The sequence below is a fragment of the Sceloporus occidentalis genome, unplaced genomic scaffold (assembly GCF_023333645.1).
Source record: "Sceloporus occidentalis isolate IW3139 unplaced genomic scaffold, rSceOcc1.0.p SCAF_8, whole genome shotgun sequence".
NCBI lineage: Eukaryota > Metazoa > Chordata > Lepidosauria > Squamata > Phrynosomatidae > Sceloporus > Sceloporus occidentalis.
The window spans coordinates 8,836,375-8,864,106 of record NW_028316988.1 but is presented as its reverse complement, the minus strand read 5'-3'; the positions used below and the strand labels follow the sequence as shown (position 1 = coordinate 8,864,106).

The window sequence follows — 27,732 nt, the reverse complement described above, 5'->3', positions numbered from 1 at the left end:
TCCCTCACCATGATACTGTGATGATAAGGCTACTGGGATTTGCAATCCAACACCACTCTTGCACTAGGTACAAAACGTCAACAAATAACCAGGTTTCATAGAAATATAAGGAAAGACTATTGCATGGAAATTTAATCAAAAAATATATCAATTAATTCAAAAATATGAAAAATGCATTGTTTTCTGGTCCCAGAAAAGCAATTTCTGTTGGGTTTCCTCCACCAGTTTTAGAGTCAATAGTTTCACTTAGACCGTACTGATAGTAGAAAAACCCGAAATCACGCAAAGCAAACTCACAGAGCTGTGTTTCTGGGGTTTTTTTTTTTTTTGAGGGTTCCTTAAAATGGAAAGGGAGAAAGGGGGGAAAAATTCAACCTGATTCAAGTTGATTCTAACTTGAGCAAAGTCATGAAGGTCCCAAGAATAGGAAATATATGGGAAATGGATCCCAGCAAGATCCTTTCAGGAAACTCCAAATTCAGGAAGCAGATTCGTCAGGTCTCTCCAAATAAAAGAAAAGAGATGGGGTTTTCGTCACAGTAAAATAAGTCTCTGCTCCATCCATCAACTAGAGGAGTGTCCATCTTAATCTCGTAATGCTACACCATTTCAAACAGGACGACTTTTGGGACCACTTCTAGGAGGAGGTCCAGATCTTCCACTTTGTAGAGGGTCTTTCATTTGACCATGAAGAAGAATCTCTTCCGGAGGAAGTTGATACAGCCGGGCATTTGCTTGAAGGTCCCTTTCGCCGAAACGGCGTCCGCCACCTGAGTGAAAGGATCACAGAATCATAGAGTTGGGAAGCATTGCATGGATCATAGAGTCATGCTCTCTGCTCAGTGTAGGAGAGATGCATCATGAGCAGTAGATGTTCTCACATGCAAACAGTCACACATATAGGGGGCCATGTACGGCCCACAAGCCACATGTACCTCCTAGGCCACATGTGGCACCAGGGTAACACCAACAGTCCCATGTCCCATCCACACCCCACAAATTTGGGGAGTTGTCCTCAAAGTCTCAAGCCACTCTTCTAGCCTTCACATCCTACTCTGGCCTCATTTTAAGACCTCTGGGGCTCAGTTTTTTCCCTCAAGGTTGGAAGTATAAATAATATGTGAGCAACTGGTTTTGGATGCAGAACTATAAGAAGGCTTGTAAGAAGCCATAAGACAAAGACAGGCATGTGTCTGAATGTTTGACAGAGGAATGTATGCCATCTTATAGTTGCTGTGTGCCTCCAAGTCATTTCCGACTTAAGGTGACCCTAAGGCGAATCTATCACAGAGCTTTCTCAGCAAGATTTGCTCAGAAGAGGTTTGCCATTGCCGTCCCCTGAGGCTGAGAGAGTGTGACTTGCCCAAGGTCCCTCAATGGGTTTTATGGCTGAGCTGGGAATCGAACCCTAGTCTCCGGAGTTGTAGTCCAACTCTCAAACCACTACTCGAAGGAGGAGACTCCATCACTTTCCGAGGAAGTGTGTCAGCGAGCCAAGATCTGAACCCAAAACTCCTGGGTCCAAGAGGCAGAACGTACCCTCAGTAGCATATCAAGCAAATCTTCAGAACTGGCATACTGCTCCAAGACCTGGTCCAGGGTTTCGACGTACCAGGAGCCAGTCAGCTTATCCCTCCAGGATACAAACCCTAACAAAAACAAACACACCCCACACATAATAATAATGATGATAATAATAATAATAAAAACACCAGTAAGAAGTCATCCAAGGCTATGCGAAACCTGCAAAACTGACAAAATGTAGCAGCAGGTACAAAATTCAACATTCCTAAGAACATCTGTTTACTTTCACACACACACACATTTTCAAAAGCAAGTTTCTAGCCCTTAAGGCTGTAAAGGTGATGCTCGAGAACCCATCACACTCGGTACAATCTGTTTTCAGGATGCCAAACCATTAATAAATGTAACATTTTCATTGAATACGTTGGAAACGTTTAAACGAGATTGGAATAGTATTAGAAAACCACCCGCCTCTAATGTGAAGGAATACATGGAAGTGTGTGTATGTATTTGATATATATATATATATATATCATGACTTCAACCCCTAGAGCCCTGGTTCCACTACAGCGTCACCTGCAAGAACTATTACGGCCATCAGATAAAGCTTCTGCTCACCTGGAAATGTTGAGTAGGACACCAAGATATCGCTGGGGGTGGGCAAGCTTGCAATGGCATCCAGTTCGTCGGAGTTGCCCATCTGCACTTGGAAAGGGGTTGCGTCCGATTCAACCGTCCGCCCGGACAACTGACCACCAGGAGAAGCATCAAAATCCACTTGAAACCCTCGGTCTTTTTCCTCTAGAACGGGAAGCACACATTTGAGGGAGCTGGGGATGTTGAGCTTGAAGAGAAGGCTCAGAGTTGACATGAGAGCCATGGAGAAGATAGAGGCAACTTGTTTTCTGCTGCTCCAGGAAATAGAAGTGAACCAATGAATCCAAAATGCAAGAGATTCCACCTAAACATTATGCTGCCTTGGATAGCGATGGAGTCTCCTCCTTTGGAGGTTTTTAAACAGAGGCTGGAGGTGGCAGACTCTCCTTCTTTGGAGGCTGAATGAACAGAGGATGGATGGCCATCTTTCAGGAACGCTTCCATTGTGGATTTCTGCAGGGCAGGGGTTTGTGGCCCCTTCTAACTCTCTATGCATTAAATCTCTTCCTGGTTCTGAGCATCGATTTCTCCCATACGCTGAAATCCAGCTTTCGCTTGTTTTAGGCCAACTAAGCTTCCTCATCTTTTCCATTCCTCTGCTTCCAAACTGTAGAAGCCAGCTCTTTCTATATCCTACAACACAACATACTTGCAAAGGCTATCCCCCCGAAAGGCACACTAACCTCCACCACAAGCCTGGATGAAGAAGATCTTGGGCTTCCCCCTCAGGCTGGGGCTGTTGCTCCCATTGAAGTAGCTGACAATCTTCTCCACAGCAAGATGACGGCCGTCTGTGCCATAAATTCCACCCGGGAACTGAATGTGGCTGGTCTACAAATGAAAAAGACAGGAATCAGTGTTTGGTATACCTTGGCCAATGTAAGGTAGTGGTTTGAGCATTGGACTGTGACTCCGGAGACCAGGGTTCAAATCTATGGGTGACCTTGGGTAAGACCTCTCAGCCTAAGGAAAGCAAGGGTAACCCCCCCTCTGAGCAAATCTTGCAAAGAAAGCCCCATGAAAAGGTTTGCCATAGGGTGGCCTTAAGTCAGGAACAACTTGAAGGCACACAACAACAAGCCCTTTGCAGGGCACCTCTCTGTATCTGGTTGATCTGATGGTTATCCACCATTCCTGAATGAGTCAGGAGGTGCACTGCACATATTTGGGGCAATTCCTTCACCCCAATTTTTGGGGGGACATTAAGAGCCAGCTTGGCAGAGTGGTTCGAGTGTTGAACTCTGGACACCAGGGTTCAAAACCATGCAAACCTAATGGATGACCTTAGCAAAGTCATACTCTCTCTGCTTCAAAGGAAGGAAAGGGCAACTTCCCTCTGAACAAAACTTGCCAAGAAAACCCTTGATAGGTTTGCTTTAGGGTCTCCCTAAGGTGGAAAAAGACTTCAAGGCATACAACAACAATACGTCCATAGAAGCCAAAATGGTGGAAGTTCTAAAAACAAGCAAGCCCTATGAGGAGCAGCTTAGGGAGCTGGGTATGTTTAGCGTAGAGAAGAGATGGTTAAGGGGTGACATTATAGCCATGTTTAAATATTTGAAGGGATGTCATATTCAGGATGGAGCAAGCTTGTTTCCTGCTGCTCCAGAGACTGGGATACGGAGCAATGGATTCAAGCTCCAGGAGAAGGGAGTCCACCTAAATGTTAGCAAGAACTTCCTGATGAAGAGTGGAACATGCTGTATAGACCTGTGCCTCTGAGAACACTACCTAAGGCCATGGTTCCTGCATGTATTTTGGATTTCAGCTCCCAGAATTCTTGATTGTTAGCCAAATTGACTAAGGCTTCTGGGAACTGAAGTCCAAAACACTTAGAGGACCAAAGATTGGGAAACTGTGACCTAATGGATACTGGAAAGCTTGAGTTCAGACACAGGGTGCCTTGTAGGGGCAGCATTTATTCAAAGGTGCTGGAGGGATTAGACAAATAAAGTATTGCACAGAAACAACAAGGATATGTAGAAGGTCCCCACATGGATGTCACAGTGGTGGGACATGTGTAGGTCCTCACATTGGGGTCAAAGATGGGGCTTAGAAGAAGATATCACAGCTCTACCAATATGAAGGCCCCCATCTGCCACAACTACACAGCGCATGCGTGGAACACCGGCCTCGCTTACCTGACAGCCATGAGAAAGGATGACCACAAGGCAGCAGTCGAGGGAGCCGTGATCCCTCCTCGCCAGGCTCTGCAACTCGGAAGCAATTTCCTAGAGACAATTTCCAAGGGCCAGATGTTAAAAACGACAAGGAGAGAGCAGCTTCGATTAATGCAGATACCCACAGCCCCTTCTGCTCCCCTTTAGCTGCCCCATATCACTGAGGCACTCTGAAAGAGAAGGCCAAAACTGAAGAATGGGAGAATAGAGACCCCCCTATTATGGCTAGAATAAATTACCATTGGGGTTCCCCTTCCAACTTTAAAACCCTTTGGTTTTGTCAAAGAAATCTTTTCTCCAGTTGCAGGGCGACCAGATATCCTCCTTTGCTACACTTCAACCTTCTGTCCAGAAGGCATTCCAAAACGTCCTCTGCTTCGGGCATGACTAAGAAGCATGGATTTGCATTTCTATGAGCGTTTGGGGCTTTGGTTTGGTCACGTCTTTATGGTGAGGACATCCCTGTCATCCTGTCCCAATTGTTGAATACGTTTGGGTTGCTGTGGATGCTCACGTGTGCCTTAAGATCTCGGCGGGTCAGAACCTCAAAGCACAAGGACTTGAACCGTCTCTCCAGCCGCTCGCAGTCGACGTCGGAGCCGAGGCGGAGGCCAAGGTGAGTGGCGCCACTGAAATTCACATTATTGATAATGAGGCAGTAGCCACAGGGACGGCTTTTCAGGACGTAAGCCTAAAACAGAGACAAAGGAGAGGAGAATTAAACCCCCGTTTGCCTGCAGAACAAGAGTCCTTGCTCTGGTCCCAAACCCTGGCATCTTCTACTCCAAGTATTCCTTCAAACTGTCTGGGAGGGCGCATCTACACTGTAGAAATAATGCAGTTTGGCACCGCTTTAACTGCTCCGTCTTATGGAAGCTTGGGACTTTGTAGTCTGGCGAGGCACCAATACTCTTTGACAGGGAAGACTAAAGACTAAACTACAAATCCCAGCATTCCATAGGATGGATCTTGACAGGCCACATATGGCCTGTGAGATACTTAGTTCTAAATAGGGGAATAAGGGGATTATGTACATTTTAAGCATGCATGCGTTTTGTATTTTATGGTGTACTTTTGGGAGAGGCAGGATATAATTAAAATATTATTATTATTATTATTATTATTATTATCTGTCAGCTGGACTGAAGTTGTGATGAAAAGAGAGGAAAGAGCATCACATTCTTATTACTGTTGTTGGGTTCAAACAGAAAATAATGAGGTCAGTAACAACATAAAGTCTACTAATGTCCAGAAGCACACTCCCAACACTGTTATTTGGCCATTGGTCTATCTCACATCCCACTACGCAGCCCCCTGACACACTGCAGAGTCATAGCATTATGATCCAACTTTAACTGCCATGGCTGCCGTTACGCACTGTTCAAACCATTTCTTATGGCGACCCCATAGTGGGGTTTCCTTGGCACGATTTGCTCAGAGGTGGTTTGCCTGTGTCCCTGGTCTCCCAGAGTGTAAGTCCGACACCCAAACCACTACTTTACATGGCTCTCAACCTCCCTAAACTGAGGATCCCAGGATTCTATAGGATGCTGCCATAGCAGCCAAAGTGGGATCATAGCAGAACAGTTGTGTAGTGTGACACGGCCCCAGAAAATAAGAAAACAAACTGTTTCTGAGTTTCTCCTGGGTCTCTCTTCTACAGAGCCTAGAAAACAAGACAAAATGTAAAATCAGTACAAGTAGATATATATGTATGTATCTAGTTATGTATATATATGTGTGTGTGTGTATATAATTACATATATATGTGTGTATGTATATCTGTATGTATTTGTGTGTGTGTGTGTGTGTGTGTGTGTGTATATACACACACACATTAAAGGCCTTTCTGCATAGCCACTTAGCCGCCAAATGCTTGCTAAAATAAAAAGCTATTCATCTGCTGACAGAAGAACAGGGAAGGGTCAGCCTAAAAACCCAAGCAAGTTCATAAAACCCCTTAAAACCCAAACAAACTCATATGGGGAGATACAGGCCCTATACAGACAAGCCAAAATAAAGCTGCTTCAGGTCACTTTGGAGTTATGGTGTCTCAATGATGCATGTGTCCTAAGAGTCTGGAAGCTGCACCAAAGCTGCACTCCAGTCATTAGGACTGGAGCATGGCTTTGGTGCGGCTTCTGGACTCTTAGGACGCATGCATCATTGAAACACCATAACTCCAAAGTGACCTGAAGCAGCTTTATTTTGGCCTGTCTGTATCAGGCCACAGTCTTCCAGATAGCCAGGATCCAAGCCTAAATAAATGCTGGACTACAACTCCCATTAGTCCCAGTGAGCATGGAAGATCAACCCTGGAAGCAGATTTCTTCTTACCTTGAGCAGCTGAAACGTCGTGTGTTGGTTCTTGGTGTCTTTGGTTCATCACTTGGATGGGGAAAGGCAAAGATTCGGAAGTTGGGTCCCCTGGAAAAACAGCAAATCCAGAGTCTCCGAACTAGGTTTTGGAATGGTATTTCAAGAGGCGTGAGGATTAATACAAGACACTCTGCCATGGACTACAACTCCCCCAGGACATTCTGGGAGTTGCAATCCAGAAAAGTAACTTTTCTCAGCACTGCTTCTTCTTCCCCTTAATGACAATAAGGAGGATTTGTCAGGGTCCGAGATAATAGAATCGTAGGCTCATAGAGTTGGAAGAGACCGCAAGAAGGGCCATCCAGTCCAACCCCATTTTGCCATGCAGGAACTCTCCATCAAAGCATCCCCATTGACAGACAGTTAGTTAGTTAGATTCAGATCAGTCAGTTGAGACTGGAATAGGAGTTAGTGATGTTGGGAACATTAGCCAGGGTTAGAGACAGGCCGGTCAGTTATGAATATGGGTTAGAGATGTGTAGAAAGCAAGTTGGGGTCAATGGCAGATTGGTTAGACTCAGGTTTGTCAGGGTCAGAGTCAGAGATTAGTTAGATTCAGGTCAGTCAGGAATATGGGTTAGAGGTGTCAGGAACATTAAGCTTCATTTTTGGTGGCAATGATTTAAAGACTTCTGTTTCTTTTTCTTTGGGGCATTTTGGAAGTCTGTGTGTTCCTTGTCTTGCAGAATCCTAACGGAAGAAAGATCAGGGGAGGAAGGAGCCGGAAACCAATAAGATACACACCTTGCCCCGAGTGCGAAGGGACTTGGATGGGTTTTATATCAGCCGGGGGCCCTTGCGAGGCACAGCATCCCTCCTCCAGGAAAGCCGCCAGGCTGCTCTGAGCCGTCTCTTGGAGGCACCCAATGAACAAAGGCAAGGCCTGCTTCCCCCGGCTCTCCAGGTCGATGACCAGCTGCCGCGCCTGGTCCCTCCGCGTCCCAGACGCCTGGAAGAGAAACCAAAACGGCGCCTTAGGAAGATCACATGGCTTTGACTATGGCACCAAACAAGGCTACAAGGCTTCGTCCTCCGTCTGGTTCTTCGTACAAAAGCCATGGGCAGCCCATCGACTCTGGAGGAAGGAAGGCTTCGCGCCTCCGGAAGGAAGGAGTTCTTCCTATCACGGTTCTTTGTGACACGGCAGCAGAGTCTGGCAGCAAAATGCAGCTACATTGATAGCCTTATTTGCCTGAGTATATCTGTGAGTATATATATACATATATATATACACACATACACACAGGATTTTATGAGATCTCTCTCTCTCTCTCTCTCTCTCTATATATATATATATATATATACATGATTTATGGAAGATATATACATATATATATATATATATATACACACACACACATATATATAGGGTTTATGTGTGCGTGTGTATAGGGTTTATAGGATATATACATAGATAGGATTTACAGATGAGAGATATATATATATATATATAGTATTTAGTTTGTGTGTATACGTATATACACACACATATGGGATTTATAATATATATATATGGAATATATATATATATAGAGAGAGAGAGAGAGAGAAGAATATATATATATATATATATATATGATACACACACATTCTTATAGGATTTATGAAACGTGTGTGTGTGTATATATATATATATATATATATGGATTATATGATATATGGGAGACATACATGTTTATATGTATATAGGATTTACATATATACATAGAATATATATATACATACACACACGCATATGATTTATGTGAGATATACATTGACACACACACATATATATATATATATATATATATATATAGGGTTTCTTTCTTTCCCTCCTCCTCCTCCTCCCTGGGATGCCTAGCCCTAGACCTGGATCTCCTGGATCATGTCCCGGGTGAAGACTCCCTTCCGGAGGAGGGGCTCCCAGAGGGGCTCCACCCGCAGCTCCCGCACCAGCCTCAGCCTGGACCTCCGCAGCACCAGCCTCTGAGCCTCTTCCATGGCTGCTCTGGAGCCACAGACACGCCGCTTCCGGGATGGGAAGCCACACCTTCGGCCACGCCCCCTGGGCTCCGCCTCCTCCTGATGACGACACAGGCCGTATATGGTCATTGGAGTGGGGATGGACCTTAGCCGCGCCTTCTTTTTGCTCACGCATGCGCAGTGGCCGCTCCTCTGCCTCCTCCTTGACCCGGACGGAAGTGAGGCGGCGGCGGCGGCGGCGGCGGCGGCGGCTGCGCCGTCTCTATGGTGACGGCGGCCGGAAGTGGTGTCCAGGGGGGCGAGAGAGGAGCGCCGAGGGTGGGTATGGCCGGCGCCGTTCCTCGCGAGTCGACCCCGAGGAGGGAGGGGGCGGGGAGGGCTTCCCTCGGGGTCACGTGACGCGGTGGAGGGGGAGGAGGGGACGCTCTAGCCATGGCCCCGTCCTCTCGGTGGTCTGGCTGGAGGACCAAAGGGAGGGGGAGGAGGAGGAGGAGGAGGAGGGGGTCTTGTTTTGGGGGCAGAAAGAAGGGGTCTTCTGCCTTGAGATGAAGCCTCTGTGGGGAAATGAGGCCCAAGACAGCCACCCACTCCCTCTAGATAAACACCTATCTATCTACTATACCTATCAATATCTATCTATCTATCTATGTCTCTCTCTCTCTCTCTCTCTCTCTCTATATATATATATATATATATATATATGTCTATCTCTATCACTATTTATGTATCTATCTATATCTATCTATCTATGTCTATCTCTCTCTATTTACATCTCTCTCTCTCTCTATATATATATATATGTCTATCTATCCAGGTCTTATAGCTGTGATGCTGTGGGGAAGGGTATATGTGTGTGTGTGGCACCTTTTTGCCGTTGTCGCGTGCCTTCAGGTCCCTTCAAGACTCATGGCGACCCTCCTGTCTTGGCGTTCTCTTGGCCAGATTTGCCCAGAGGAGGTTTGCCTCTGCCTTCCCCTGAGGCTGAGAGAGTGTGACCTATTGCCCAAAGGCACCCAAAGGCTTTACATGGCAGGGGCAGACCTCCTCTGAAGACATCTGGCAGCCAAGGTGGGATCCAAACCCCGGTCTCCAGAGTCCAATGCTCAGAACGTGGCACCGTGACAGCCCCATCTCCCCTTTAGGTGCAGATATATATATATATGTGTGTGTGTATATATATATTAGAATCCTAGAGTCAGAAGAGACACCAAGGGCCATCCATTCCAACTGTTTGCCATGCAGGAATACACTAACAAAGCACCCCTGACAGATGGCCATCCAGCCTCTGTTTAAAAACCTCCAAGGAAGGAGACTCCATCACTCTCTGAGGGAGTGTCTTCCACTCTCAAACAGCTCTTACTCTCAGGAGGTTCCTCCTAATGTTGAGCTGGAACCTCTTTTCCTGGAGCTTGCATCCATTGCTCCATTGGGTCCTAGTCTCTGGAGCAGCAGAAAACAAGCTTGCTCCCTCCTCAATATGACATCAAATATTTAAACAGGGCTCTCATATCACTCCTTAACCTTCTCTTCTCCAGGCTAAACACCCCCAGCTCCTTAAGTCTCTCCTCATAGGGTTTCAGACCCTTCACCATTTTGCCACCTTCCTCAAGACACACTTCAGCTTCTCCGCATCCTTTTTGGATTGAGCTGCCCAGAACTAGACACAGGATTCCAGGTTACTTGTTTCAATGGAGGTGGCAGCCGAAATCACTCTGAGTCAATCTCTTCCTTTTACTGGGACCAACTGGCTGGCTGTGGTCCCTGCTTATGCCACAATGCACTCCTGAGATAGATCTGCCTCCTCATCCCAAGGCATGCCAACAAGGAAGAGGGCGGAGGGTGGCTTTGGCCGGCTGGTGCATCTTTCAAATGCCACCCCTCCTTTGTGATCAAGGCTGCTGTAGCAGACTAATCCAGAGTGTAATGGAGGGGACTAGGGTCCATCGGATCCAAAGCAGAGTGAGACCTTGTCTTGGCAGAACAATCTCATTTAGGGCCTTGTCTTTGCAGGTTTGTAGGTTTCCACAAACAGGGCTGGTGTGATGCTATGGATCTGATGGTTGGGATTGCTGTTCGTTGTTGTTGTTGTGCCTTCAAGTTGTTTCTGACTTACGGCGACCATAAGTACCCTATATACTTGACTATAAGTCGACCTCATGTATAAGTCAAGGGCAGGTTTGTGGGGGTCAACATTAAGGCTTTTGATATGACCCATGGATAGGTCGAGGGCAAAACCTAGGGGCATGCAACAAGTGAGCCAAAGAACGAAGCAAAGGAAAATGATGCCAAAGAACGTAGAAAACTGCGTCAGTCGTAACTGTTTATGCTGACCCTAAAGGCTGGATGGATGAGAGACTAGAGAGGGGTTAGTGTTCCCAGTACAGATTGCCCTCTTGCCTTTCACCAAGGGATGTTCCTTTGCAAAATAAGAATTAAAATACAGTGCTAATATTGACCCATGGATAAATTGATTTGATTTTTCGGGTCAATTTGACCTAAATTTCTAGACTAATACATGATTATATACAGTAAGCCATAAGACCACAAGTCATGGTATCTTGGGTTTTCTTGGCAAGATTTGTTCGGAAGAGGTTTGCCTTTTCCTTCCTCTGAGGCTGAGAGAGTGTGACTCACTCAAGATCTCCCAGTAGGTTCCCATAGCCAAGCTGGGAATTGGACCCAGAGTCGTACTCCAAGGCTCAAACCACTATGCCTCTCTGCTTCTCTACATTCAGTACTTTCCTTGTAAGATGCCACAAGACCTAGTGTTTTGGTTGTGATAAACATGGCCAGTGCTCCGTAAGTCCGTATGTCTGACTACCTAAACAGTTCCTCTTTGCTGGGCTTGGGGTGAGCTTTGCCATTTTCAAGTTTCATCCCGCATTGCTAACCTCATTGACGGTATTTTTATTTGATAACCATTCCCTTTTCTATGCCTGTGAATATCCTCTTGTGCCGATCCCTTGCAGGAAGCAAGATGGAAATGAAACGGCTGAGCGTCTCCCTAGTTGTGGTCCTGTTTCTCATCCTGGCCCTGCAAATCTTGTCCGCCATCGATTTCGACCCGTACCGGATCCTGGGGGTCAGCCGGACAGCCAGCCAGGCGGACATTAAGAAGGCCTACAAGAAGCTCGCCCGGGAATGGTGAGCGCATTGGAAATAGAAATTTGGAAAGCATTGAAATCTTGCTTCTGGCTGAACTGGGTTGGAAAGGCAGGTTGCATATTTCTTGAACCCTTGCAGGGCTTTGCTATGAGCAGCAGTAGAGAAAAGGGAGTTTTACCTAAGGGAATCGGGTGAGAAGATGATGTGGGACAGGAACGTTTTGTGCTGTCGGTGGGGAAGGAGCTGGAAAAACAGGATGAGCAAACTTGTTGGAGGGCCATAGGATTGTTGTTTAGTGGGATGACACGCATACTATGCTTGCATAAGGTTCAGCCACCATCCTCTCCAGGCAAAGGATTTCAAATGACAGGACTTGCTAAACAGTGAATGGTAAAATACATGATCGCCCAAACCCATTCCTTCTTCTCCATCTTGCCCAGTGGGAGGCAGTGATAACTCCAGAGTAAAACCACTTTTCCCTTCTCCTGGAGAAAACAGGAGCCTGTGTCAAGTAGCCAAGAGCACTCCGAGGCTGAACTTAAAGGAAGTTTTCTTCTAAGTGAGAAGGATTGCATTCAGTTTGTAGGTATCATATCTTGGAGCATCCTTCTCCAGGCATAGCTTAGGAAGTTGCAAAGTTGCAGAAGCAGATTGCCTTTAAAGTTACCTTGGAACTGACAACCAGCAAGGGAGAGACAACAGAAAACCTTAGCCAGCAGAGACAGTAGCGAGGGATACTGGGAGTTGCAGTCCAGCATCATCTGCTGGAAATGACTCTTGGAAAGCAGCTATAAGATTCTTCCAAAATTCGTTTTTTCCAAAACTCTCCCATTTAGTGAGGTTTGGAAAGTTAAGCTGGAACCCTGGAATCTGGAAAGTCTCAGAATGCACCAAGGGCTGCGTAAATCTTGTATTCCTTGTTAATTGGACTGTATTTCTGTGTAGCACACAGCCCTGTGTTTCCCGCCTCTGTCGCCACGCTTGCATATGAAACGTTCACCTCTTAAATACCTGCTAATTCTCTCTTTCCACTTCCCTCCAGAGCCCTGGGAATAAGCCCTTGCAACAAAACCCATTTAAACATCAAGCAGATTAAGCCTGGCTGACAGTCTCTTTAATGAATGCCACTTCTGTCTCCTTTGCCCACGCAGCGCCAGTCTTGAACTCAAGTCGGCAGCCTTGTGATCAAACTACTGACGGTCTCCTTGTGTTTGCATTCCAGGCATCCCGACAAAAATAAGGACCCGGGAGCGGAAGATAAGTTCATTCAAATCAGCAAAGCTTATGAGGTATTAAATGCTCATTTCTGCTTTTGGACCTCTGCATGTGAGATGTGAGAATATGCATTTATTAGAAGATGTAACCTTCATTGTGAGGGTGAGAAAGAGTTGTTGCTATGTACCTTCAAATTGTTTCTGATTTATGGCAGCCCTAAGTCCATTGTAAATTTTGTGTATGCATCATTCTTTCAAATGTTGAAAGTGTTGTTAGATCTTCTATCTGTCAGAGATAGATATGTGCCTTCATGTTGCCTGTTGACTTGGGCCACCCCTGGATTTCACAGGGTTTTCTAAGGCAAGGGATACTGAAGAAGTGGTTTTGCCAGTTCCTTCCTCTGAAATACTGTCTACAGCATTCGTTGGCGGTCTCCCACCCAACCACTAACCTTCTTAGCTGACCTTCGTCTTCCATGATCAGATGGGATCCGGTGCCTTTAGGCTATTTGGGAACTCACACAAAGGACCAAGAGTTCAATTTTCATGTTTGTCTCCCACAGATCCTGTCCAACGAGGAGAAGCGATTAAACTTTGACCGCTACGGGGACGTGGGCGAAAATCCAGGTTACCCCCAGCAGCAGCAACAGCAGCACCATCACCGCCAGTTCCACCACTTCCATGAAAGCTTCTATTTTGATGAGTCCTTTTTCCATTTCCCGTTCAACTCAGAGCGCCGCGACTCCTCCGACGAGAAGTACCTGCTTCACTTTACCCACTACGTCAATGAGATCTTGCCCGACAGCTTCAAGAAGCCGTACCTCATTAAGATCACATCGGACTGGTGCTTCAGCTGCATTCACATTGAGCCTGTGTGGAAGGAGGTGGTCCAGGAGTTGGAGGCGCTGGGTAAGCCAAGCATGCAAGGGTTGGCGGTGGCTGGGGACTGGGACTGAAAATGGTTTACGATATGAATTAAAAACAGAACATCTGAAACAATTTGTTGTTTTTATTGAGTTCCTTCCGGTTGTTTCCAGCTTACAGCAACCCTAAGGTGAAACTACTGCAGGGTTTTCTAGGGCTGAGAGTGTGTGACTTGCCCATGGCCGAGCGAGGAATCGAACCCTGATTTCCAGAGCCACTGTCCAATGCTCACACACACTACCGCACCACAATATGGAGCATTAAAAGGCATCCAAAATTTTAGCTCTTTGCTTTTGCTACCTTAGAAACTGCGGCACTAGTTGATCCGTGATGATCTCCCAAATTCTACAGCTTTAGTTGTATTCACAGGGAAAAGTGTGTGCGTTTATGTTGTTGCGGGTTTTTTGGTGCAACCCCAGCATGCCAGCTGGAGGATTCTGGGAGCTGCATTCCAAGAGCCACTTTCCCAAATCTGGTTGTGACCACAGCCTTCCCATTTTCGAGATTCCTTTCAAACTATCCTTCTTTACTTTTTTCAGGTGTGGGGATTGGGGTGGTCCATGCCGGTTACGAAAGGCGGCTGGCCCATCACCTGGGAGCACACACCACCCCGTCGATCCTGGGGCTTATCAATGGGAAAGTGACGTTTTTCCACAACGCAGTCGTTCGGGAGAATCTGCGGCAGTTTGTGGAGAGTCTCCTTCCTGGGAACCTCATTGAGAAAGTAATTAAGAACGGGTTGGGAAAAGCTGGTCCAAAAGGTTTCGCTTACTTTAAATAAAAGCCCAATGCGCCCTTGGTATCTGCTGAGGGTTGGTTCCAGGAGCCCTTGTGGATACCAAAAGCCATGGATGCTCAAGTCCTGTTACATACAATGGCCTAGTAAAATGGCATCCCTTGTATATAAGGTACTGATACTTTGTTATGTCCTGCATTGAAGATTACAGATAAAAACTACGTCCAGTTCCTTTCAGAGTGGAAGAAGGAGAATAAACCCCACGTTCTTCTCTTCGATCATATGCCTCTTGAGCCACTGCTGTACAAGGTAAGAAAAGAGTCAGTTCTTGAACTAGATCTCAAATCCCTTTTGTAAGCTCAATCTGCCTTCAGGCTCTGGGAAGGGTAAGGAGGAAAACCAAGTGTCATGTTTGTGGCCAATTTTGGGTAAATTTGGGCTAATTTTCACGTGAAAAATATCACCCCCAAATTGTCCCGACTTTTAAAAACATTTGGTGGGGAGGTCTTGGGGGTTTTGAAGGGCTTGAGGAGGGTTTCGGGAGCCGCATGCCAGCTTCAAGCTGTACTTTGCCCACCTTTGGTGGTCTTCCTTTCCAGCTGACTGCCTTTGCCTACAGAGAGTACTTGTCCTTTGGCTATGTCTATGTCGGCCTCCAAGGAACGGAAGAACTCTCCAGCCAATATAACATCAACGTCTACACACCCACCATGATGGTCTTCAAGGAAAACATCGATAAACCTTCAGATGTCATCCAGGTAGAGAGGACTGTGGTTGCTAAATGGGAACTCTAAAGCAAAAGAGGAATTGGCTTGAAGTTGTGGTGGTTGTGTGTCGATCATTTCCAACTTGTGGCCACCCTAAGGCAAACCTATGATGGGGTTTCCTTGCCAAGAGTTGTTCAGAGGGGATTTGCCTTTGCCTTCCTCTGAGACTGAGAGAGAGCGACTTGCCTAAGGCCACCCAGTGGGTTTCCAAATGGAGTCTAAATGGAGACTCTTCCCTCATTCAGGATATTGCATTCCCTCATCACAAAATGCTTCACTGTTCATTGAATATCGTCACAGTTCCAAAAGTACTTTCATCCACTGAGAACCTGTTTCTTCCCATCTTCCTTTGCCAGGCCCGGGCCATGAAAAAGCAGCTTATTGATGACTTCTTGTCCCAGAACAAATTCCTGATGGCAGCCCGACTCACCAGCCAGAAGCTTTTCCAGGAGCTGTGTCCTGTGAAGAAGTCCCACAGGCAACGCAAGTCAGTCCTCTGATGGGGTTGGCACCCCTCCTTTGCATGGCTTCTGCAAATTTAGGGGTTTGATTGTGACAGGGCTACGGTGCCGCTCCAGTGACAGGGAGCAAATCCACTTGGGATGGTTCTCTTTCCCCAAAATGGCAAGTATTCTCTTTCTCTTTGTGTCCTAGGTATTGTGTGGTCTTGATTACTGGAGAAGGAGATAAATATACAGCGGGGTATGATGCTTTCCTGGCCTTTGCCCTGGCCAATACCAAGGACACCGTGAGGTTTGTGCACATCTACAACAACTATCAGCGGCAGTTTGTCCACACTTTGCTGACGGACGATGAAAGCTTTCAGGGGAAGTCAGTGGTGAGTGTTCCAACCCAGATAAGTCTCGCAAGCTGTTCATAATGGCATAACTACATCTTCTAGAAGTTTAGTAAGGAGTAAGTCTTTTTAAAAACCCACACACCAACAACCCAAAGCTAGTTCCTTAGAAGCTACTGTTTGAAGCCTGCCCTCTTCCATCAAATTATGGTCTGGTCCTCTGTCTCATGTCCAGGTGGTCATCTTGGAGAGGCGCAATGATGTTGGCCGGGTGATCTACAAAGCCCTGGAGGATCCCTGGAGTGGCAGCACAAAGGACAACTTCATCCTCCTTGATCTTTTGGATCAGCTGAGGATAGACCCAGGGTTCCTCTCTTCGGATGCCATCCTGCCAGATTTGAACGATGAACTTGCTCCTGTAAGGAACACTGTCATTTACTAAGCAATAGTGCGTCTGTCTTGTGGGTGTTTGGTGGTGGGGTGACTAGGAGTTTTTGTTGTTGTGTGCTTTTGAGTCATTTCTGACTTATGGTGATAAACTATCTTCTGTTTTTCTTGGCAAGGTTTGTTCAGCGTGGGTTTGCCATTGCCTTCCTCTGAGGCTGTGACAGAATGACTTGCCTAAGATTACTAACATTTTTGTTTTGCTGCTGAGACCCTGGATTGGTGAGCATCTTTTCTGATGCTTCTGCCTAGCAGTCACTCTGTCTTTCTCTCTCTTTTGATCCAACCGCAGGTTTTTTTCCTTCGGTGGATCTATTCCAGCATTGACTACCTCTCAGACTGCTGGGACAGCCTCTTCCACAACAACTGGTAAGCCTTCTAGGTGTACAGCAGCCTTCTCTGGGTCGGTGAGAGAAGAGGAACCCGCACAAAGACAAGAAGGAACCGCATGCTAACAGACTGAACTTCGTGGTGCTTTGGTTAACAGTGCTCAGCCATGCGGTTTGACACCACTTTAACAGCCATTATCAAATGGGTAATGGAGAACTGGGGTCTGAAGGGAGGGGAGTGTGAAAGGATGGATGGCCCTCTCAATGTGCCATCCCTAATGGGCAGCACCCAACAGTCTTTGGCAGCTGCCAGCATCTTGACTACAGCTTCTGGGACTTGCCATCCCAAGAACTTCTGGATGGCGCCTTAATTCCAATCCTTGTGCTATGCCCTAATTTCTCTCCTCTCCAGCTGTCAACAAATAGCAGGGGGGATAGGAAGGGAGGTTGCAAAGACAGACAGAAGGGAGCTAATCCTTAGCTTGCTGCAGCTTAAAATCAGAGCATTCAGAGAAAGAATCCAAAACCGACAGCTTCGCCGACTGCCTCTCTTACAGGCGAGAAATGATGCCTCTCTTGTCCCTGATCTTCTCAGCCCTCTTCATCCTCTTTGGGACGGTGATTGTTCAGGCTTTCAGGTAAGAAGCCATCTGATTCTCCTTCTCTCCCCCTTTCCTTTGTATTTTCAGCAGTTTCCTCCTTGTTCCCTCTTCTATTGATTCGTCACGTTTATCTTGCATCTTAACGTGATGTTAAATAAACTCCTGGCTTCATTTTACTAATGCTGCCATTCTTTGAATGGGTTAAGTTTCTCCTGCCTGTTCCAGTTTGTCACAAACTGATTCTGACCATGCTCCTATATTGTAAATCTGATGTAACCCAGTGCCGCCGCTCCCTTCCCTGAGCCTAACTAGGGCTGTGGTCCTTCAGCCAGCTACTGTTGAGTAAGATACGTATAAGATTAAGCTGCAGCCAGTTAATGCCAGGAAACTGTATCTCAGACCATTTCCAGTCCCTTACCTGAGACGATCATTGCTCTTTTTCAGCGACTCGAGCGATGAGAGGGATTCGCCTCCCCCCAAGAAAGAAGACGGGCCCCCAAGGAATGAGAAGAACGACACAAGCTTCACCAAAGAGAACAGGTTCCTCCGGCATTTGCTTTGCTCCACACTGATATTTCTGATGATTCCTCTTGGGCTCAGTGAAAAGGCTAGAGTAGCAGCAGGCTTGTGCTGGGGAAGGTTAGAGGTCTGGTACTCCTTTTCTGCTCGAACCCAGATTCTGCCGCTCTTGCCAATCCATGGCTAGCTGAGATCCCTTAGAGACCAAGCATACTCAGTGTACATCCCTGGTATCGTTTTGTTCCCCCGCTTCAAACTGACAAAGAAATGTACTGAAAAAATGGCAATTGCTGCTCTTAGGATCCTTCAGGAGTGACCATGCTTATTTGGGCAGTTTTCTCCCTACTCCTCAGCCATGCATTGATTTGCCTCTAACTGTTGTCCTTGTGTGCCTTCGAGTCATGTTTGGCTTACGACAACCTTAAAGTGGGGTTTTCTTGGCAAAATTTGTTCAAAGGGGGTTTGCCTTTGCCTTCCTCTGTGGCTGAGAGCCCAGCAAGACTGATCCCTATTTGCCTGCGTTCATGCTAACGCTATCCTGAACAGACCTTTTTTCTCCTTGCAAGATTGCATTTGCTTTTTTAGTAGGTGCTTCACACGGGTGGCTCATGTTCAGTTTGGATTCCACCAAGGCAGACCAAGTGTGCTACAGCACAGCCTCCCCCATCCCATATTTGACCCTTAGAGGAGTACTTCAATGCGTGGTTTTTGCCTTTCTTTGTGTTGAGTTTTATCTTCCTTTTTTGTGTTTCTTGCAGAATCCCCAAGAAGGGCTTCGTAGAAGTAACGGAGCTCACAGACATCACTTACACAAGCAACCTGGTGCGCCTGAGGCCTGGGCACATGAATGTAGTGCTGATCCTTTCCAACTCCACCAAAACCCCTCTGCTGCAGAAGTTTGCCCTGGAGGTCTACACTTTTACAGGGTGAGTATCGGGCGCCATCTCGAGCATGATAAATTAAAATCCAAAACATCACCGGTTATGAGGCTATACAAGGGCAATAATACATTGCCCTCTGTTCTGATGCGGAGGGACCACTGCGTTTCAGATTCTGGAACTCTGGATAAAGGAGACTCAACCTAATATAATAATTCATCCTTCTCGCCTCCCAGGAGCAGCACCTTGCACTTCTCCTTCCTCAACCTGGACAAGCACCGGGAATGGCTCGAATACGTGTTGGAGTTTGCTCAGGATGCCGCCCCGATCCCCAACCAGTACGACAAGCACTTCCTAGAGCGAGACTACACCGCCTACGTCTTGGCCCTCAACGGCCACAAGAAGTACTTCTGCCTTTTCAAGCCTCGCCGCTCCGAGGACAACGCAGACCTCCTGCTACCCGGAGGATCCTGTGAGGATCCCGACGTCACCAGGGAGGCGCGAGGGAAGTCCTCCTCCTCTTGCAGCCCACAGGCCAAGTTCGCGAAAAAGAAACTCAACAGATTGTCCTTGTGGATGGAGCGACTCTTGGAAGGCTCCCTACAGAGGTTTTATATCCCCTCCTGGCCCACGCTAGACTGAGATGTCATTTTGTGTGTGTGTGTTTTTTAAAAAAGCAGGGTTTTGAAAGAGAATTTGTCGCACTGCAGACTTTGAAAGAGGACAACCGGAAGCATCTCTCTTTCCAGGAATTTTACCTTCTGTCGGATAGATGGTAGCTTTTTAGACAGATCCTCCTAGGTTGTTCACTTCCCCTATGAATTAGAAGCATCCTTTCTTACCTTTGGACCTAGGAGTAACGGAATACCATCATGCACTGACATCCGTCATCGTCACCAAACGATTCCAAATGTCCATACAGTCAGAAACAGACTGTCGCTGGTGGCCCCCCTCCTGCCATTTTGGTCCTGCCTTTTCGGTTTTCTGATGCCAACAAAAACCTTGCTGCTGCAGACCACTCTTGTGTGTGGATTTTGGTTCTTTCCCCCCACTTTCTTTAAAATGTTGGTTCTGTTTTACTGCACATCCTCCTGTGTCGATGTGTAAGCGATTCAGGTCTCTTCCTGTGCATGCTACAAAACCCATTTCACAGGCAGCTCAATGTGATGCTCCATGTTTTCTGCTTCCTGTAACCATTCTTTTTTTAAGGAAAGTACCTCCTGTGTGGGTACTAAGTGGAGGAGGAAATGTGTGGGGCAGGGTGGCTTTGCAAACCGGTAATCCCTCCATCTCCAGATGCAATAAATCCACATGTAGAGCCCACCAGGTAAGCCTCCACCAGGACAAGGAGCGGTCAATCAAACCGTGAAATACTAGAATAGACAAATGAGCCATTGAAATGTGTTTGTTCTTTCCAGCACCTTCCTGCTTGCTGTCTGTCTGTCTCTTTCTAAACACCTTTTTTTGGAGCCATACCCTGAAACCACGTTGGCAAACTGTAAACATCAAAACTGCTATGAGCCAATAGTTGTGTGAAAGTGAGAAAACCTTTAAAATTCCCCGCTTGTGTGAGTTGTCCTCCCGGCATCCCATTTCCGCTCCCATAACTGCCAGCCGCACACCTTTCGGACAACAACTAATGAAGTTGCTTTGTGTCGAGGAACTTAAGTTGTGTCTCTGATGATTGTATCTGCCAGGATAGTTCAGGGCTTCGACGCCTTGAATCGGCCAGTTGTCCGGTACTTGATTTTCCCATCTGAATAAGCTTTTGTCGTTTTCAGCCTTTTTGAAACTCAAGATGGCTGTTTGTTTAGAAAATTGCAAGGCTGCCTTATTGCTGTTTGCCCTGCCGTTCCCTTTCAGAATGCACCGTTCCGTATAAATACAGGGTTTCTTTATTCTCATCTCTTGGCTTTCTCTTTTAAAAGCTGTTCTACAAACTGCCGACAAAAAGAGCTGCCGGCTGTAACATTTCAGGCTGCAGGGCATGCGTCTTTATGTGTGCGTTGTGCATTTGAATGTCCTCTGTGTCGGGCCAACAAACCTTCCCCTCTGTAGCAACCTGGCGCATCAGATGGCGATTTAATCGAGCCCTTTCCCTGATAGGTTACATTTCAACATGCAGGGACCTTCCTTGTGTTCAAACATGTGCCCCGAATTCTGTAGCCTTGTAGCCTGTAGATTGTTTGGAGGAATGTGGTCTTTTGTCACTTTGCCAATGGTGACTTCTAAGGAGGGACTTTGGGACTTTAGATGTGTGATTGTCTGCTGCACTGAGAGGGACATGGAGCCGGTGATATGGCACCAGCCCCGGCTCTGTATGCTCAACCTTTCCCTTGCTACCTGATGCAGAGAGGCTTTTGGGGAAAGCAGCTGCTTCCCTGTCACTCAAAACAGGTAGGAAACCTTCCATTTTGCTGAGAATGGCAGTGCCACTTCTTCAGCTGTGGTCATCTCTTTATCAAATCCTTCCTGACAGTTTTGACAAATAGCTCCCCAAGATGGTCCTCAGGTTTCTAGACCAGTTGGATTCTATGACTGATAAAAGTTTTGGAGCAAGGTGCCTTTAATGGAGCGGAACCTCTTGAGCGGTTCTTTGCAAATAAGTCTCGTCCTCACTCACTGTGCCCAGGAAGCCTGGCTTTGTTAGGGTGCCCTTGGACAGATTGTAAGGAAAGGTCTGGGTACGAATTTAAGTCAGGCTTCCTTACAGGGTTCTTGCAGCAGAGCCATGTTGGCTGTGTTGCTGCCTTCTAGCCTTCGGATCGGAACTCACGTCTCAGTTGAATCAGAGATCAGATTTGAAAATACAAAGATTGTGCTGGCCTAGAAGCCATTGCTGTGGTAATTACGTGGATGTTGGCAACCCATAGCACTAGCATCAATGCACAGCCATGTGCATACGATTAGCATGCATTTCCTTGGAGACTTCCAGGCAGAGGAGCGATTGGGAGCCTGTGTCCCTCTGGATGTTGCTGGACTACAACTCCCACCAGTAAGGCAACTGGGAGTCAGGGAGGCAACATCTCAATTTCTGCCATCTTGTCTGAAATTGGCAAGACAAGAGCAGAAATATACCACAGACGACAGTTAATGGAGGGTAGTTGAAACGTTATGGGGTAGCAGTAGTCTTTTGTGGGATGAAGTGGGAATCCTAACCCATTTCTTCCCCCAAATGCCTGGTAGGGGTGCTTTTCGACTACATTCCCTGACCTGGTGCCCAGTTAATGCAAACCACCTTGTCTTTTTTTGTTGCTGAATTGGGCACTGGCTGTGGGGCATTTGAGCTGGCAAATGGGTTCATCGTCCACAGTGGAATACCACTAACCAGTGGCATCTGAGCCTAGGCTGATTTGCTGAAAGAGAAGCACCTTATGCCAGCGATGTCCAAACTCTGGCCCTCCAGGTGTTTTGGACTTCAGCTCCCAGAAGCCTCAGCCACCTCGGCCAATGGTCTGGGATGCTGGGAGCTGAAGTCCAAAGCACTTGGAGGGCCAGAGTTTGTACATCACTGACCTTATGCTAATTCATTGGATGCATGAAATAATCTCAGAGCTTGGAAAATCTAGGGCTACACTGGAAAACTCTAGACCTTTTCATGCTCTCCAGTTGTGGCACTACGATTCCACTTTAACTGCCATGGCAACATCCTATGGGATCCTGGCTGCAAATTTTAAGGACCCCCTTCTCTAAACTACAAGTCCCAGGATTTCATAGGACGTCACCATGGCAAAAGCGGAGTCATGAAACTATATTTTGGGGGAGAAAGGCCTCTCCAAAAAAGCAATTGCTCTGAACCCACACTATAAAATAAATAGATTTGCTAATAGCAATCTACTGCTGAAGGACATGTTAAGACAAGATATGTTCGTTTTAAAGGGTCTGTTTCTGTTCAAGGATGCCTTGGCTGTTGTCTCTGGACGTGTGAGAGGTTTTCAGACTCAAACCTGAAGCAGACCCTTTTGGAGGGGAGATGTTAGCATAGCGTCCGATTCCCCCGTGTGCCGTTTACTTTTGCCCCTGTGACTTAAGAATGGTTCTCTCTCAGGACCCCGGTATGAATAATCCGCTAGTCCTAGGTTGGGAGTGTTGGTTTGAAAAGAATACTGCTAAATATTTTGCACTTTTGATACTCTGTTGGGGACAGGGAATAAATAATTTATTGGGCAAAACTGTCTTCTTCATTATTATTATTTTGTATTTGTGAACAGGCACTAATTCTATTTTTGGTTTGGTTTTGCTTTAAAGACTTACAGATTCGCAACCGATAAAATAAACTTATTTTAAAACGTGCGACCAAGAGGCGATCCGGTCTGGTGATTCCTCAATGGAGGTGGGATGGGGTTACTTTGCGGCGGGGACGGGAATAACCTTCTCTAGCGTTCGTTTCTCTAGTTGGCTTGGTTCTGTATCAGGACAGAAACAGGTCTCTCCACCTTTATGAGCATCTTCCGTACAGGAAGAAAGGAAGCTTGCCTGGAATCGGTTACGCCGACTTCACTCGAGGGAGAGAGCAGAGCATTTCAAAGAGCAGGTTTGCTCCCAGCAGGGCTGTGTTACCTATCAAGAAAAGGCAGAGAAAATGTTCCATCAGTCAATGAAAAGATCTAGGCATTTGCCACCTAGCTGGCATTTTTGGGGTGCTGGTGGATCCATGGCACAGATGCCGAATGGAGCAGAGAAGGTGGCACAGTAGCCATCCTCAAATATTTGAAAGACTATCAAACAGAAGTAGGTGAAGCATACAGTCTGTGGGCCCTACAAGGCTATTTTTCTGGCCAAGGATCCCTTCCGAGTCCTCAAACTGCCCAAAAAGCCGAACAAAAGACCACAAAAGAGCAGCTGCAAGTCAGCATTGCTGTAATAGCAGCAAAGGCGATCTAAGGAGGCGTTTGGGACAAGAAGGACCCTTTGAAGCGCACAGAAAAATCAGATATTAAATGTATGGGTTTTTTTTAATGTAAGCTGCCCTGAGTCTCAGCCTTGGGGGAAGGGCGGGATAATAATAATAATAATAATAATAATAATAATAATAATAATAATAATAAATATCCTTTGTTGAGCCGTTCACTTACCCGAAGCGTCGTAAATGGGGGCAACTTCTACTAGATCCCCTCCCACGATATTTAGTCCTCGGCATCCGCGAAGGATCTCCAGAGCCTGTTTGAAAGCAAGAGGACGAAAAGAGGTTGGACTGAACTCTCTGGCACCTGGAAAAGCTAAGTGTCTGAGACAACATCTCCCAGCATCCCCAGCCAGCAGGGCCCTTTAGCCAGTTTGGCCGGGAGTGGATTCCTTGGGCTGCTATTTTTAAAAAACAATTTTATAGGCTCACCTATGGAGTTGGTGCAGTGGCTATTATAGAGTTTTCCAGATGTTGTCGGGTTACAACTCCCAATAGACCTAACCAGCAGTGAGGAATGCTGGGAGGTGTAGTACGACAACTTCCAGAGACCTGCATGATTCCCACTGCAGTAAAAAAAATGGACTTCTCTGGGGAAGTGATTTTTTTTGCATTTGGGGTCTTGGGGGCAGAACGATGTTCCCAACTGCCTACAATTCCCTCCCCTGCTTTAGCTACTGCCACTTTGGTAAGACAAGTTGGGCAGATGGGTTTTAGAGTCCTTGTCAGCAGTATGGTCGAATGTTAACAGCTGTCCAGTGACCACAGAAGCAGTCTCTGTTCAATAGTGCCTTTCTTGGGTACCTTTTGGCATTAGCTGGGCAGTCTAGGTTTGGGAAAAGAAGGGGCCAGGGGAATGAATTTCTGTCTGTTATAACCTGCTTGCAAAGTTCATGTTCTGCAGATTTTACCTGAGCAGGAGTGAGTCCAGCAATTTCGGGCGTCCCCGTGCCAGGGGCATAGGCAGGATCAATGCCATCGATGTCAAAGCTGATATAAACGGGCTTGTTGCCCATCTGCTTTCTCACTTCCGCCATCAAAGGGACTAGCGACTTCATCCAGCAGTCTTCTATTGGCACGACTCGGAAACCCTGCAGGGAGGCAGAAAGTAAAGGCAAATTGTGTTTGAACCCTCATCTCCCACAGTCAGAGTCCAACGCGCCACACTGGCTTTCCACACGTTGCCGCCTTGGGCCTAAATAGGATTGTGAGTCCCATTCCATCACCTAGGTTTCCCCACATGGACCCTCCATTTGGGAACTGTTTTACCTGGTCCCGGCCGTACTTGCTTGGGTCTGGAGAATAAGAGGAGCCTCGGATTCCAATCTGAACGACCCGCTTGCAGTCCAGGAGGCCCTCTTCCACGCAGCGCCGAAAGGGGGTCCCATGGTAGATTTTTCCCCCCAGCGCTTGGTCTCCCGTGTCTGTGTGAGCATCCACATGCACCAGCCCAACAGGACCGTACCTTGTCAGAGAGAGAACAGCAAGCGGACATGAATCTCTTACTACTACGGCCCCATCTCATTTATTTATTACACTCATTTATATGCCACCCTTTAGCACAGCATGCCCTCCAACCGTCCCAATTTGGCAGGAATCGTCTCGACTAATCCTCTGCTATCCCACTTTATCAGCTGTCCTTAAAATGTCTGTTTCTCTCTCCTCCCACTTTCCCCCTTCATCCTCGGCTTATTTCGATTGCTGCAAACTGAATTTAAAGTGCAAAGGTTGTTTACACTCAATTCAACAGAAAGGAGAGGAAGGAGAAGTTTGCTTTTGAGACGTATGAAAAGCATAGGCACAATATTGCTTATTTTGCTCCCCAACCTTGGCATAAGTATCCCCCTCGTCCTGAACGCATTTTCCCTTTCAAACTTACTTTTCCGCGACGGCCTGAAGGATCGGGTACGTTATCGTGTGGTCTCCACCTGCGAGAACAAAAAACTGCAGAGTGAAAGGATGTCCCAAAGCCTGCCTTCCTTCAACACAATCTTAGCTCTCTGCTCATGTCCTTTCCAGCCAAAAGAGATGCCCAGAGTAGCTCACCTGTGACATAGCTCCAGGATCTTTGATAACAAAAAGATATGGGTTGGGTTTCTACATCGCGATGCTTTGGCACCTCCTATCCAGTGTCTTGATGCTTATATTAACCTAAAATGCTACTGTGATTTTACAAGATGCAGACATCTGTCGTGCAATGGTAGCCAATGGAGTGACTGAGGCAACATGGCGGCCCATTGCTATGCCATATCATTCATTCCACTGACTACCACTGTTCAACAGATGCCTTCACGTTGTAATGTCACATCAACACCCGAGTGAATATGGAGATCTTGAAACTACTCAAATCAGAAAGCCCTTTATGAAGATGCAAGTCACAAACAGGATGCCAACCTTCCCTTCCCACTCTCGGATTCCTTTGCCACTCCGCTTGAGTTTGACAGCCATTCCACACAGTCGCTTGAGACGGAAATAGATTTTCCCAGCAGCAGCATGTTGCTATGATTTGGTGTTGCAATCTAGAGCAATGCCACCCAAAGTGGTGACCCATGGACCAGACAAACTATGAGTTACAAACTGGCAGTCCCTGGAAACCTGCCCCTAGGAGAGACCGAAACAGTTCACCAGATATCCTCTGTGAACCAAGCCACCTTACTTACCCAGCGTAAGTGGTACACAGCCCCCTGCCACAATCTTTTGGAAGGCTTCGCGGATTTGTCTGCAGCTGTCCTTCAGGTTGTACAAGTTGACGTTTACATCCCCAATGTCGGCAACCATGAGAGAATGGTACGGATCTGCTCCAGTGCTTGGGTTGAACCACCTCACCATCCCCGATTCGGCGCGGATGTGGCGGGGACCAAACCTGGAAGAGGAGTGGCCCCAAGTGGTCATAACTCTTGGGCTATCTTGGGCAAGTTGCCAGGCGGTGGCAGCAGCCCATTTCCACCGTTGGCATCGGAGGCCTTCCAGGTCTGGAGGGTCTGCTGACCGGGTGGGAAAATGAGTCACTATCCTTTCCTGCTTAGCCAGCATCTCCACCAGACCTGGAAAAGACTGTTGAAAAGAGAAGAGGGCACTACAAAATGGTCTACAACAGGTGTCAAATACACTAGGTACACCACTGGCTATTGCAATAACATGTGTCCGTGTTTGGCACTGAAAGATCCTTGGTGCGGCCTGGAACTATTCCCAGTTCTGGAACAAGACACCCCTGGTAGAGTCAGAACACGGACCCTTAGACCTGGTGTGGTTCCCCACCTGTGACTTAGCATCTCAGTAGCTCCTATACTTGATGTTTGGGTCTCTTTCTTGTTGCCCACCCTCTAAGCCCTGTAGCCCCACTCACCTAGCCCCTGGACGATTGGAGGTCCCTGTGTCAAGAGGCACCCCAACAAAAGCAACATCCAGGCCTTCTGCCGAACTCTGGACGGGGAGCTTGAACATGGAGCAGACGCCCACAGGCCTGGCCACTGTTTCTGCGCTGAGTGGGACATTGAAGCTGGAGTTGGAGACAAGGCAGTGGCGAGGGAGAATTCTTTGGGACTCAAAATTTTTCAAGAAGGAGCCAGGCTGAATTCTGGCCAGGGAGCCAGAACTGGCTGGGCAGCATTTTCCACGGCCGAGTCGAAAAGAACGCAGTGGAAAAAGCTGTCTTGCTGGGAACATGCTCAAGAAAGCGCCAACACCCAAATCCAGGCTATTTCTGCAAACCCACAAGAGGGGTTTGCAGCTCAGGGAGTAGAAAGTCTGCATTCTGCCATGTGCGCAAGGAGGGCCCAGATTCTATGGGGCTGTTGGCTGGTTACTTTA

General features: G+C 47.0%; 3 protein-coding genes across 5 annotated transcripts; 1 reads left to right on the top strand and 2 right to left on the bottom strand.

The window, feature by feature from the left end:
* Positions 1–114: 114 nt before the first annotated feature.
* Positions 115–8,750, bottom strand: CASP9 (caspase 9). 2 transcript variants are annotated; one of them, XM_089534453.1, is made up of 10 exons: positions 8,676–8,750; positions 7,485–7,689; positions 6,699–6,788; positions 5,990–6,027; positions 4,876–5,052; positions 4,323–4,412; positions 2,865–3,012; positions 2,143–2,325; positions 1,540–1,649; positions 115–770 (listed from the first exon to the last, which is right to left on the bottom strand). In XM_089534453.1, the coding sequence occupies exons 1-10, from the start codon at positions 8,721–8,723 to the stop codon at positions 678–680; spliced, it is 1,182 nt and encodes a 393-aa protein (XP_089390579.1). In that variant the 5' UTR covers positions 8,724–8,750; the 3' UTR covers positions 115–677. The 2 variants fall into 2 exon arrangements, with proteins under 2 accessions (XP_089390579.1, XP_089390578.1); XM_089534452.1 differs by having other exon boundaries at positions 8,592–8,743.
* Positions 8,751–8,942: 192 nt separating this feature from the next.
* On the top strand, positions 8,943–23,191 carry DNAJC16 (DnaJ heat shock protein family (Hsp40) member C16). 2 transcript variants are annotated; one of them, XM_089534448.1, is made up of 15 exons: positions 8,943–9,023; positions 11,675–11,849; positions 13,033–13,099; positions 13,588–13,933; positions 14,488–14,672; positions 14,889–14,993; positions 15,284–15,442; positions 15,808–15,938; positions 16,106–16,289; positions 16,483–16,665; positions 16,984–17,060; positions 17,578–17,658; positions 18,067–18,162; positions 18,900–19,067; positions 19,256–23,191. In XM_089534448.1, exons 2-15 carry the CDS (start codon positions 11,683–11,685, stop codon positions 19,659–19,661), a joined length of 2,355 nt encoding a protein of 784 aa, XP_089390574.1. In that variant the 5' UTR covers positions 8,943–9,023; positions 11,675–11,682; the 3' UTR covers positions 19,662–23,191. The 2 variants fall into 2 exon arrangements, with proteins under 2 accessions (XP_089390574.1, XP_089390575.1); XM_089534449.1 differs by lacking the exons at positions 8,943–9,023; positions 11,675–11,849; positions 13,033–13,099 and adding an exon at positions 13,108–13,187.
* Positions 23,192–23,277: 86 nt separating this feature from the next.
* Positions 23,278–27,673, bottom strand: AGMAT (agmatinase (putative)). The gene is made up of 7 exons (XM_089534450.1): positions 27,269–27,673; positions 26,583–26,785; positions 25,802–25,850; positions 25,192–25,387; positions 24,834–25,013; positions 24,095–24,179; positions 23,278–23,579 (listed from the first exon to the last, which is right to left on the bottom strand). The coding sequence occupies exons 1-7, from the start codon at positions 27,586–27,588 to the stop codon at positions 23,506–23,508; spliced, it is 1,107 nt and encodes a 368-aa protein (XP_089390576.1). The 5' UTR covers positions 27,589–27,673; the 3' UTR covers positions 23,278–23,505.
* Between the last annotated feature and the right edge of the window lie 59 nt (positions 27,674–27,732).

Bases quoted from the DNA above. Each gene is read 5' to 3' on its own strand.
- CASP9 (XM_089534452.1), bottom strand. From the start codon at position 8,723: ATGGAAGAGGCTCAGAGGCTGGTGCTGCGGAGGTCCAGGCTGAGGCTG. The intron at 7,690-8,591 runs GTCTAGGGCTAG...TTTCTCTTCCAG, and splicing joins ACATGATCCAGGAGATCCAG to GCGTCTGGGACGCGGAGGGA. The intron at 771-1,539 runs GTACGTTCTGCC...CCTTTCACTCAG, and splicing joins TGCTTGATATGCTACTGAGG to GTGGCGGACGCCGTTTCGGC.
- DNAJC16 (XM_089534448.1), top strand. From the start codon at position 11,683: ATGGAAATGAAACGGCTGAGCGTCTCCCTAGTTGTGGTCCTGTTTCTC. The intron at 15,939-16,105 runs GTCAGTCCTCTG...TTTGTGTCCTAG, and splicing joins AAGTCCCACAGGCAACGCAA to GTATTGTGTGGTCTTGATTA. The intron at 17,061-17,577 runs GTAAGCCTTCTA...CCTCTCTTACAG, and splicing joins AGCCTCTTCCACAACAACTG to GCGAGAAATGATGCCTCTCT.
- AGMAT (XM_089534450.1), bottom strand. From the start codon at position 27,588: ATGTTCCCAGCAAGACAGCTTTTTCCACTGCGTTCTTTTCGACTCGGC. The intron at 26,786-27,268 runs GTGAGTGGGGCT...CTCCTCTTCCAG, and splicing joins TCCAATCGTCCAGGGGCTAG to GTTTGGTCCCCGCCACATCC. The intron at 25,014-25,191 runs GTAAAACAGTTC...GCCTCCCTGCAG, and splicing joins GCAAGTACGGCCGGGACCAG to GGTTTCCGAGTCGTGCCAAT.